This window comes from Idiotropiscis lumnitzeri, chromosome 8 (assembly GCF_059441095.1).
Source record: "Idiotropiscis lumnitzeri isolate Australia: NSW breed Sydney's pygmy pipehorse chromosome 8, RoL_Ilum_1.0, whole genome shotgun sequence".
Taxonomy (NCBI): domain Eukaryota; kingdom Metazoa; phylum Chordata; class Actinopteri; order Syngnathiformes; family Syngnathidae; genus Idiotropiscis; species Idiotropiscis lumnitzeri.
The window spans coordinates 9,987,613-10,000,395 of NC_142398.1; the positions used below are offsets into that span (position 1 = coordinate 9,987,613).

Consider the following 12,783-nt stretch of genomic DNA (forward strand, 5'->3'; position numbering starts at 1 on the left):
CCAAACCACGAGTCCACCGTGCTGCCTCTATAGCCCTTCCTTATAATTAAATTATTATAGATAAAAATAAGCCAATGTGCAGGTGCTTATATATGCCCCTGCACGCGTTGAGCCAGCCCCCCTCACGCACCACACCCCCTGCGTGTTTCTATAGTAATTTCCAGCCAATGATCAGTAGGTGTCCGCATCCCCGCGTCCTCACCTCAGCACCAATCAGCCACACACAGCGACAAGCAGCAAGCAGCGGCAGTGGAGCGAGCAGGCAGAAAGGCAGGAAGAGAGACGCGCGCATACACACGCCACAAAGCCAGCGATCAGGACGCACAGCAACTCCCACTCCTCCAACGAGCGCGTCGTTATTTTGAGGGGGGAGGGAAAAAAAAACCACACCGTATATGCATGCACTTTTTTGGGGGGGTGGAAAAAGTCACTACCAACAATAAGATGGCTCTTTTGTTTTGAGCGCGTTTTGGAGTCTGCGCGTCTCTTCTTCTGTTTTTTTCCCCCCTCCTTCTTCTTTTACCATCTCCACGCCGTGCTCCACGCATCTCTCGGCGGTAATGTGCGTGTGCACAGCCGCAGGCTGCTAACGCCTCGGGAGCTCCTCTCAACGGGAACCTGGTAGGTAGGTGAAACCACCCTACTATCCTGCTCCTCACTTTAAAGCGTGCTGTGTGTGTTTCAGCATCCTGCATGCTTCCTTACTCTCTGTGGCTGTAAAGTGACCCGGAAAATGGCATTATTTTTTTTTATCTCAAAAATCATTTATTTTTACAATTTATTCAGATCTGAAGTATTTTCTCCCGAGCTCCGCTTCTGCATTGGACGTTTCTATCTCTCTAAAGTTTGTTTACAGGCTGGAAATCAATGCCAGCCAGACTTGATTGCCTTCGGGCCCGCGTGTTCTGCTCCACGGGTGAATTGATTAAGTAATAATCACCCTGAGGAGGGCTGATCATTAGGCTGAGGAGGAGATTCTGTTTACTGTGTTGGCGGTGGATTTCGCACATCGTGTCAGCGTTAAAACTTCCATATGTGCAAAATGTGTGCTATTTGATTTTTAAAATGCAGTCACAAAATAGTATACATTTTTTATTGTTCGACATCAAATCCAATCGGACATGTATTTTTAGCTATAGTGAGCTCTCCACGTGGTGATTATAATGTATTTTGGAGATTTAGAGCCGTAAAAGTGATTTGAATCGCCTTTTAGTGTCCCGGCAATGGATCAGCTTTGCCAATTAAGAGAGGAGGCACAGAGAGAGGTGGGGGTGAAGAAAAAAGGTAATGGAAGTAGGGCTCGATGTGTTCTAATGGGGCTTTTATCTGTGGAAATCAAATCCAGACAGACTGGGGTGAGAGATGGAGGAAATGAAGCGCACACACAGACCGGATGACACTAGTTGGTCCATAGCTGGATGCAAATTCCCTTGTGGCTTTTGGTGTTATGTCATTAAGGAGATGTAGCGAGTGATCTTTTAGAGGCAGGGCAAAGGAGCAGTGTGATGCATGAATAGTCTTCTTGGCTTCTCAAGTAGTTTATTTCTATTCGGTGAATGTTGCAGGCGTGAATTTAGGATCTGTGGTTTCCATATATAATTTAAAAAAAAATGCGCTATTCAACCCTTGGCGTGTTTTGAAGCATGCACTGGTTTTCCCAAGATCAGGCCCGACGAGTTGTGCTGCCTTTGTTTACACAATAAAATGTGTACTGATGGGATGTAAGAATGTGATGTGTAATTGTTGTTTCTTTCTTCCCACTTGTAGCTGAAGACAAGATAGTTCAGGATGGTACGACACTGTTGGTAAGCAGCCGGAGTTTGCCAAAGGCCGGAGTTATCTCGCTTGGACCCCCCTTCGTCCTTAAACGCCGACACGTCGTCCTCAGCCATGGCGAACCTAAGCAGTGCGCTTTGCATTGAAAATGGACAAAATGCGGACGTGTCGCTCTTACAAAAGGATACTCTTCAGGACGGTGGATTAAGCCAGCTTTTGGATTATAACGCCGAAATGGAAAGGTACCGATCTTTTGCGAACTTTTACAAAACCAACGGGGCATTTCCACAAACTGCCAAGATTGCCCGCATCACAACGCCCATTTTCCCCAGTGCCAGGATTGGCATGTCCCCTTGGAACTGCGATAACGCCATGCTTTGGGGGAGGAAATCAGCGGCAATAAACCCTAATAGGACCAGCATGCATCGAAATGACTCCCAGAGGCCGGGTAAGCCTGGCGTGCCGCCAGAGACGCTGCAAATGGCAAATAATAATTTCCTCTCTACCTTATCCCCCGAACACTGCAGACCTTTAGCAGGAGAATGCATGAACAAGCTGAAATGCGGCGCTGCCGAAGCAGAGATAATGAATCTCCCTGAACGCGTTGGAACTTTTTCAGCTATTCCGGCTCTAGGGGGCATCTCATTACCTCCCGGGGTCATCGTCATGACAGCCCTTCACTCCCCCGCAGCCTCGGCAGCCGTTACAGACAGTGCGTTTCAAATTGCCAATCTGGCAGACTGCCCACAGAATAATTCCTCGGCATCGAGTGGAAACCCGGCAAAGAAGAAGAGGAAAAGGTGTGGGGTCTGTGCACCCTGCAGGCGGCTAATCAACTGCGGTGTCTGTAGCAGTTGTCGGAACCGCAAAACGGGCCACCAGATCTGCAAGTTTAGGAAATGCGAGGAGCTCAAGAAGAAGCCCGGCTCGTCGCTGGAGGTGAGAACCGGGGCTCGGCTTCCCCATTTTTTGTTATTATCCCCGTGCACTCCCAAGCATTAACCTTTTCATCCGGTCACGTTCTAAGCCCTTGAAAATTGTTTCCATGCCCACCCATGCCTGAACATCCCCCCGGCTTCTCAAATCTGCCTACCCGCCTAGCCTAATTGGCAGTAATTAGGGGTGTTTGTGTGAAGCGCAAGCTGAGCTTGGCTCAGACACCCCTAATTGCTGCCAGTCAGACTGGGGCTGGAACATATCCGAACAACCCAGCGCTTGGCTCGCCTCCAAGCGGGGCTGGGAAATGGTTTTCAGCAGAGAGCTATCCCTCTCGGCACCCGGTCATTTTAACCAATTATGGAAACCGTCTCTGCACGGAGAGAATCAATATCCCGCAAAGCCTCGGCCTCTGACCACGGAGAGATGTTGAAAGCGATGGCAGGACTGCTGATGGCATTTCTCAAAACACCTCCCAACTTTAGTCTCGGTGTAGTAGTGAGCACATCAGACCCCATTTGTTTCCTCCGAAAAAAAAATATATTTGGGCGCCAAACCACGTGACGTTGGGCATGTATGTCCAATTGTGGTTCATTTTTGGTCAATGGTAAACAAGGTGAATTGGTTGTCGCCTTTGAACCCAACTTGATAACAAAGTAGAATGTTGAAGTTGTTCTGATAGATTTTGAAACACTTGATCAAACACAGCTGGTTCTTGGTATTTGACAAAGTTCTGTTCCTAAGCTGAGAGAATTGCATCTTTAACTAACTAATACATTAACTGACTTACATAATTACAGTAGATTTTTGTACGCAAAACACTTCAAATATCCCAATAAAATGCTAAATCAAGGACCCCCCCCCCCCTGTATATTTGTATTCACATAGCCTCTTAAGATGGGCTTTAGAGTATGCATTTGACATCATTTATCATATTCATTGTGTTGTCAGTGTCTCTTATGGTTTTTATGGTTTTGCAATTGGCTAGCATGGCATTCAAAGCTAATGCTCACATTCAGGGCTCAACACGAATGACTGCAGCCCCTTCTGAAAAGTAAGCTTTTATTTGCATTTTTTTTTTCAGTGAACGCAGAGTTTTTATAATGATTACAATTATGCATCAGGGAATGATTTTGACAATGCTCGATTTTATTTGCAATCAAAATGTTTCAAAGTGTTTCAGAGTGAAAGGTTTCAGAGGTGGTGGTGTGGCGGGGGGTCTAGCTTCCGCATGCTCCCTCCCCATTTTCTAACCAATATCGTTCTGTACTCGTTGATGTTTTAACATTTGTTTGGAATAGTCATTTTTCGCCATAAACATCAACCCTTAATGTCCTAACTATGCTTTGAAAAAGAAAAGAAAATGACAAGATTTGAAGATATTTGCTTCTCTCGAATCAAAAGGTTGCAGCTAAACTGATGAGTTCCCTTGCCAGAAAGTTCTTTTAACTTTATCTGGCTGTGATGTTTACGTGAATCTCACATTTAAGAGTGGAATAATGGCGGCACCAAGGTTTATGTGTTCCTCTTGTGGGTTATAGCTTGGAATTGTTCATCACATAGGTGGTAATCGGAAGCATGTGTACAAACAGGTGTCTCAAACAGATGTCCGGGAAGCCAGTGTCACTGGGTTTTTTTAATGCATGGGTACACTCAGCAAAACAAATCCACACTTGCTTTTAAAAGCACCCTTTGTAAATTTCACTAATTCTGATTATGGACTCCGATGGCGGTAGTTCGTAATTACACCTACACAACTTCCGTTTGCGGAAATGTGTTGCAGTTTCCAAAGCGGCGTTGGGGAAATCCTTTGGTTGGTTGAATGTCTTGGGGCTTTTTATTTTTTATATCAGTTCTTTTAAGGTGTCATTGAGGGCCCGAGCACCAAGCGATGCAAAAACACTCTTGGATTTGCTTCTTCAGACGAATCAATCACCTTTTTAGTAGCCTCACCGTGGCAGTTTTTGCCTGTACGTGTATCCTGGTGAAAATATTTATCAATGTCTCAAATAGACTCATCAGTGCTGTCTGGTAAGTTTTGAAAAACATTAACCTCCCCCAACACTCGCTTCACCGATCACCAAGAAATTTTATTCACATGTTTGTCATGAGAGTAAGAAGGAAAACATCTCAAGGTCCCATGTTTGAAATTCAACATTCAACTTTGTATTTCTGTTCAAATCCGACATTTTATGCAAATTCCAAGGCTGGTTTTAGTACGGTTTCATCTGAATGAGTCCTTCTTGGAGGCATGTATCCTAGACGGAGAACAATGAGAAATTGATGTGGGCGGAGCATTGTGCCTTGCCCCTCACTGATGGCCACGGGACATGCGCTGTATGCAACATGCACTGTAAACACTAAATGTTAGCCTTTGTTGATGTTACAGATTTGGATGTGATTTGTTTCTAGAGCTGTCCAATTCCTTCTTTTTAACTTCATTTGGTAACCAGAGTCAAATAATCCGCCCAAGACAACCATAACCGCAAGGTTGCTGAGTGTGACGTGTGTGCGACTGTGCTTGTGCGTTAACACACTTTTCGGTGTCAACAACAATCTCTGATAGGCTATTCTTGTAGCGGCGGGACAAGTTACAGTCTCCTCCATAATTATTGGCACCCCTGATTTAAGATGCATTAAAAGCCTTGAAATACATGACAGTTTTTATTTATCGCAGAAACATGCACTCATACTGACAAGTGTAGAATTGGTTCACCAGACACAAAATCCCCCCCCCTAAAAAGAAAAAAAAAAAAAAATATATATATATATATATATATATGCATATATATATATATATATATATATATATGCATATATATATAATGTAAATGATAATGTAAACACTTTTTTGGAGTGCCTCAGAACTTAGTCATTAACAGCCCCCACAAAAAACAAAAAAAAAAATATTTCAATCAAATTAAAATAAATAAAATAAAATAGCCCCACAGCAGTTTCCCCAGTCAACACCTATGAATGAAATCCTGAATGGAAATCATCTATTTTCGTTTGAAGCAGCCATTTTGGACAAATTCCTGGGCTTGTACTGTGACAAACATCTACTGGGGAATTTGTCCAAATGAGCAGCACTCAGAAGCAGGTGCTTAGGCCCGTTCATCTCTGCTTGCAGCTTTAATCATTTTAACAATTGGATGGCGGGTTGGATCGGCTGTTTTCAGGGGCAGTAAGTTGCTCGTATGTTGTCTAAAAAGAGTCAGAATTATTTACTGTTCTCTGTTTTTCTGGTGCCAAACTATAGTGGAAGGAAGCAAACTTCTCCTGCCAACAGTGACAAACTGTTCAACAGCCACGCTCTGGCGAAACACCCAAAGACACACAAACCTATTTGCTTCACCTACCTTGTTGCCTTGCGAGCAATGATAAGCGAATGGCAGCCAGTTAGATTTGGCTGTCAGCTTTTCTCACACATGGGAATCACCCCGAACTAATTATATCTTAAGCAGCGGTTAGAAAAATGCAAATCAGAATTTTACTCACACCCTGAAATCGGAGCGCCCATTTAATCTAATACCCCCTTTAATTTAGCGCGCTAATGCAAGGCCCTCGAGAGTTGCCCCGTGTCACCGCCGTGCCGTTCGTCGGCACGCCCCACTCTCGCTTTTACCGCTCGGTGCTAGCAGGATGGATTAGCCTGGCAGAAGAATCTCATCTAACCTATCATTTCCTGAGCAGCTATACCTTCATTTAGGCTCAAAGGTCTGTCGTTATCTTTGTACGCACGATCGTATGCGAACCGGCGTACGCTTCGGTTTACCTCAACTTTATGTGTTGGTGGAGTCTCACGGGTCAGCCTCAGCAGTGCTCTTGGATGCTTGTGTCGGCATGCTGGTCTAAATGGCATAGCTTGGGTTGCGCAACACACGTAATGGTGAACAGTCAACAGGAAGTGGTCTGAGTAGTCTTCTAAATCTTCCGGTTTGTTTTGCCTTGTCTTAATTCTGAGCCAGATCTAGTTGATTGTTTAAAAAAGGCTTGTCTTAACCCTCCTATTATGGTAATTTCTCAGGAACAAAAATGATTTTCCCGGGTCAGGTCGTCCCAAGGTGTGGTTAATGTATATCATGAAAACAATACCGACATAGTTTACATATATGACATTGTTCAGTCATGCAAATATGAGGAATGGAGCAACCACGCGCAGAAAAACTATACACTTATATTAAATACAGGGTGTCCCAAAAAAATGGATTCACTCTTTGACTGCACTTTACCGATATATGTACTTTTGGTTTACGTGTTTATTGACATAGATAAAAGTCCAATTAGTTAAATTAAAGAAAATATTATTAAAATAACAATGATTTACTGCCATAACTGAAAACAATCAAAACAATAAATATAGGCTAAGCATAATGGGCTGTCAAAGAGCGAGGACTCTATTTGGGACATTCTGTAGTATGTAAGGTATTTTTTGGTAAAATAAATAAAAAAATAAAATCAGAGGAGAACATCTAGGATGCTCAGTGAGCATTAAAATTTCAAACCATTTTCCCATTGGAAATAATTGAAAAATCTAGTCTTTTCCATCGTTCAAGTGTCACCATAATAGAATTTTTTAAAAAAACAGTCCTTTCAGTGTTTTAACAAACATTCTTATTTGCTCAGTGGCCATAAAATTTTAAAATGAGCTTGTATAACTACATTAAAACGATAAACACTCAAGTGAGAAAGAGCCTAGCGTGCCGTTATCAGTTATTGCTAGCTAGTTGCTAGCAACTAACAGCTAACACTAGCAGTTGACTCCACCTTCAACCTCGACATCTTGATTCACTTTTACTTAGTTTTATCATAGCACTGAAGAACTGTCTTCAATTCCTTTCTGACAGTGACATTGTAACCCCAATTTGCTTGTACGTCAGGGTTTACTGTCACTAACACAGCTGTAAAGCCAAAATCATAGCCAGTATTTTTTGGAAAATCCTTTCAAGACCATTTTTATGAAAAATAGAAAGTACGGTGCAAACTGAACATGGCCTTTTGTATTCTTATGCCGCTTCGCAAATGAGTTCATTGTATTATTGGATCGCTAAAAGACCAGGATAAGTCCTGGAATGTTTCATGATCTGAGTTCTCATGAGATGCGATTTGGTGCATTTGAGGTTTCACTTTAAATTTTGCTGGTTTGTTCTGGATTTTTTTCTTTTTTTTTTTTTTTTACTTTTGTTAGCGTTAAAGATTTCATACTAGAAATATTAAACATGCATAAATGTCAACATTTATGACATTTGCTTTAAAAATGTCCTCATAATTTATTTCATGAATAGCAAATCTGACTTAACCTGAAAAATGAGACGCCCTGTTAATGTTCACTCATAAAACATTATGATCCAAAAGAGTGTCAAGCACAGTTAACTGATCCATAAATTGTATTCAAATGTAAATTCCATCTTTTGTTTGTGTATTTTTTTTTCCCATCTGTGCTTCTGGACGCATCCTGTGCCTGACCGATGGCGTCAAGTAGTAACGGGCCTGCCCACACCAAGTGACAATTTAAATTCAACCTTCAGTCGCACTTTGAAGGTTATGCGTTGCATGCATAATTGATTTGTTTTTCAAGGTTTTTAGCTTGTGAGTGATGCTGGCAGACCTGGATATGCTCCAGCACAAATGCAAAAAGCAAGCTCTTATTAATTTCCAAATGGGTTTTTTTGAGAGAAATTGATTCCATAGGCAGCATAATGAGGCATGTAGGGATAGATAGATAGATATTCATATGCTGAATATTTTTTTTTTACTTAAAATAAAGGTTAAAATTCCACTGAACAAGAGCTTGATCAATCAGCAAGCGTTGCTTCGTTTTGAAGGCATGAAGAACAAAGCACAAACATTCAGTTGCACCGAATCCATCCTTTCTTTTTTTAAATGAGCAAAATGTCAAAGGCCGGCAGCATCGAGTCACGTGCATGGAAAATGCACAGAATCCAAATCCACCCCACCCCCACTACCTCCCATCCCAGCGGGTTCCTTTGTGTCATGTTGATATGACGACGTGAAATGAGCGCCACGTGAAGGTGGCACGTCTGCACGGAAGCCTTTTTGCTTATTGTGGCAAAAAAAAAAAAAAAAAGACTGATAGGAAAAGCGGGACCTTGAGGAAAATAGCTGAGATTCAGCCTCTTAATGAGAGCGAGGGCGATGACGGCGGCGGCGGCGGGCCAGGTCTAATTTGTTGTAGGTGTGCTCGGAATAGATAAAGACCAATCTGTAGCCTTCGTCACCCCTCCTCCTCCTCCTTTCCCTGAACCTTTACCTCCCCCCTTGGCCGATAACACTGAGTGCACCCAGCCAATCTCCATGGGCAGAGGGGAGAAAATGCACACGGAAAAAGCCTGAGGGAGAAAAGACGGCCTTTAGATTTTCGTACTTAGCGGGTTTATTCAAGCATTAAAACTGCAGATTAATTTGGGCTGAGCGGGATGAGGTGAGGGGGACGCGGCGGTGAGCATCGCAACCTAAAGGGCAACCTTAAGCCCCTGTCAAGACAATAGGATTTTGCTGTCGGAACCACGATGCATTAATTAAACGCGTACACCCCTCCGAGCGCATGTTCTGTCAGCTGCTATAGGTGGCAAGAAAGCTGTCGTCCTCAGGCGAGCCCCAACGGGTGGCGCCGTTAAAGAATTCATCCCTTTTTACCGCCGCCGCCAATTAGGGACAAAGCGTAATCGGAGGCGTCCGGATGATGCCCTCACATTACGTGGCCCGTCGCCTCACTCTGCCCTTGTGTGATTTAACATCCCTGCTTCAGTGGTGACACGGAACTCATTGTCATTGTCTTTATGAGGAGAGAGACGGAGAAAGAGAGAGAGAGAGTGGGGGCGGTAGAGATGGGGAGGGAAGGAGTGATTGGTGGGGGCAGGCCTGGGCGGAGGACGGACAAGCGTGAAAAGAGCAGGTGCGGCGAGGATGTTAATGTGTGGCGCTTTTAAAATTTAAACAGACGGCGGTAAATTATTGATGCCGACTCCGGCGCAGAAGTTAAAAGGTATCTCGTCATTACCGAGGAACGAGAGAGAAAAAAAGCCTCGGGTGAACGCACGGCAACGTCTCAGGGAACAAAGTGTTTTAATATACGCAAAACGTGATTGATTTGTTTTGAATCTACACGTTCATTGAAGATTTTCATCATACATTTGAAAACAAGGGACACTGTGCCCAAGCTTCAATTTGGCATCTTGCATGACAATTTGTGGGGGATTGCAACTGAGCCCTGCCACAAAGTGCGAAAAATTTAAGTCATTGACGACTCTCCCCAAACATTTTTTACAATTGTCAAGCAATGTTACAAGTTGAAATGCTACCCTTAAACAGTAACTATTATCCCAAAAGACTTAAATGTCATTGAAAATTAATTTTACATTACCAGTAAAAAATGGTTTACAGATTAATTTACAAGGTGAAGACTCTCCATATATTCCACTAGCAACTCTGGCTAAGATTTGCTCTTCTCCACGTGTACCCTGCAAACCCATACGGATCTTTGATAAGTAGAATTCCAGGCAGGGAAGAATGCTTGGGAGTCTAATGACATTCATCGATGAATGCAAAGTTGTTGTTTGTAACAGATTTAGTTTTATACTTGACTTTACTGTATAAGTATAACGTGGACGTTTGTGGTGATAGTTGTAATTCATCCACGGAGACAGTTCATTAATTTGTTGTGACGTCATCTTCAGTAGGAATCTTTATAAAATGAGATCGGCAAGAGTCGTCTCTTTCCCCAAAATATTTCTACTTCCTCCCAAGTGCAACCATATTTTGTTCCTTCCATAAACATTGTACCACGTGACGTCATTTTATTTGTGTTGGTCATTCAACGTCTTGTGTGCATGCGTGTCACATCACATACTCGTTCCTTTCACACTAGAAATCGCTTTTTTTTCGTGAACAAGAACATAAAAATATTGGATTATTAAATCGAAACTGGAAATTGTTGTGTGAATGTAGATAGGTTGAAGCTGATTGTCTGTAAGAGTTAAGATTTTTTTGCGCCCTTATATTAAGAATAATAAATAATAATGCATCAGTTTTCTAGAGCGCTTTTTTGGACACTCAGAGACGCTTCACAGTGGATACATTATTCATGCACTTTCACATTCACGCCGTAGTGTTGGTAAACGTTCTACGTTCTGCCCTGGGGCAGGCTGACGGAAGCCTGGCTGCCAGTATGGGCCTCCCACCACCTCCGACCGCCACCAAACATTTACACCAAACCGTACACCAATGTGACTGACACTGGAGGCAAGATTGGTGAAGCGTTTTGCCCAAAGACACAATGACGCAGCGGGATTCAAACAGGTTACTTGACGACCCGCTTTACTTTATTACCCGCTGCCTCCCCGTAAGCTACCCATTAGTGTAAAAAAAAAAAAGTTTTTTACTTGTCATTAAAAACAGGCCATAGAATTAAAAAAAAATTGTAAATAACTAAAAAAGCATGGAACTGTATAAAAGTTCATTCAAACTTCGCTGGTGCTTGGGGGGCGATGGCGAGGTGATAATTGCATGCAGCTGGTCGCTCTCATAAGCCATGAGGTTGGAGTACCTCCTTTTTGCACCTCTGTTACGATTCAATGCCATAGAGAATGGCTTGACAAAAATCAACTGTGTATTATAGCAGAATCGATACAGTATCGTAAGTTCGCGAGACGTGTACATGACGAGCACCCGAACAACAGCATATATGAAGCAGTTGATACGACATGCCTCTTTTGAGTTGTATGCCCGCAGCGACGCCAACCTTCTTGCCATGCTTTCCATTGCCTTTCATGTGAACATTGCCCCTGCCAACATGGCCGCCCCATAGCCACCTCTGTTAGTCGGATCTAGTTTGTACTGTGTATCTGTGACAACCGTGGTGCAAACTCAAAGTATTCAGTCGCTGTCTGATGATTGTGCCACAGCATCAGTGAATAACAATGGCCAATTCTGGAACCAACAGACTTGGACATAGGGTAATCCGAAAGCTGGTAAATTGCGGTTCCACTGTAGCAGCATTCCGAGTGAATCTCTAGAGTCATATCGTTCGGTTACTATCCTAACACACCTCGAGAGACCGTAATTCAGGCCGCATTAAAGGACTTTTAGTGGCTTCAGACTCGAAATCAATAATTGGAATAATGATTGTTTTTATTTTGCAGTTGTTAACTTGCTTTTACATTTGTCCAACAGTTAAGAGTGTTAAAAAAATACTCTCTTCCACTTTACACCTTGTCACGAAAGACTGCTTTTATATTAGAAACAGTACTTAGCTAATTTTTAAATTTGTGAGTTAGGAATGGATAACAAAAATAAAAAGGTGATGACGAAAGGAAGAAAAAAAGTCTGTAGGTTTACCTAATTTCCTCACATTTGCCTCCATCTCAATTTGTTGCCCCTCCCTAAATAAACCCCTCATTTACAAATAACAGGACTTGGTGGCGGAGAAATCCTCCCACCACGCAAATCAACACCATTATCGTGCCAGGCACCGGCTACAAGAGCATGTGTTTTATTCAGATTTCTATATCCTAATTTACGTATTTCCCTCGAAATAGCGCATGCTTATGTTGTCCACTGGAAAAATTTAATGATATATATTACGGCCTTTAAAAATACCAGGACTCGCAAATAGAAGTAGAAAATTCTATCATCCTAGGAATCAATGTCGATACGGGATCTTAGACTCCAACCTTACTTAAGCCTCTTAACAAAGTAGACCGCCGTCAAATTGATCCCTCCCGCAAATAGATGGCGAGTACAACAAATCAAGAAACATCTTACTATACAGTTAATGCATTTCCTCCATTCGTGACCTCTATCTTAATTTTTCATTACAGAAAATAAACTCCTCTCCCCAAATAACCTTTAGGTGGAAATGGGAAATTCTCTCATTCCACAATAAACATGCCAGGATTCCAACCTTACACACGCAGTTGTACAAAAATAGAAACATACCTCAAATAGATACCTGGTAAAACAGTCAAGAAGATGCCCAAGTAAAGAGTTTATGATGATTTACAGATCCATTATTTTCTTTTGGAATGCTACAATTTTTCCTCAAATAGCAAA

General features: G+C 42.5%; 1 protein-coding gene across 3 annotated transcripts in view; it reads left to right on the top strand.

The window, feature by feature from the left end:
• The first annotated feature begins 213 nt into the window (after positions 1 to 213).
• The window catches only part of cxxc4 (CXXC finger 4), a 32,259-nt gene continuing 19,689 nt past the window's right edge, over positions 214 to 12,783 (top strand). Inside the window, exons 1-2 of one of the 3 annotated variants that reach the window (XM_088301633.1) lie at positions 214 to 625; positions 1,768 to 2,715. In XM_088301633.1, the coding sequence (XP_088157759.1) occupies positions 1,891 to 2,715 (825 nt within the window). In that variant the 5' untranslated portion in view covers positions 214 to 625; positions 1,768 to 1,890. Of the gene's footprint in view, positions 626 to 1,767; positions 2,716 to 12,783 lie in introns of those variants that run through there. The other 2 variants (XM_088301634.1, XM_088301635.1) reach the window with 2 other exon arrangements.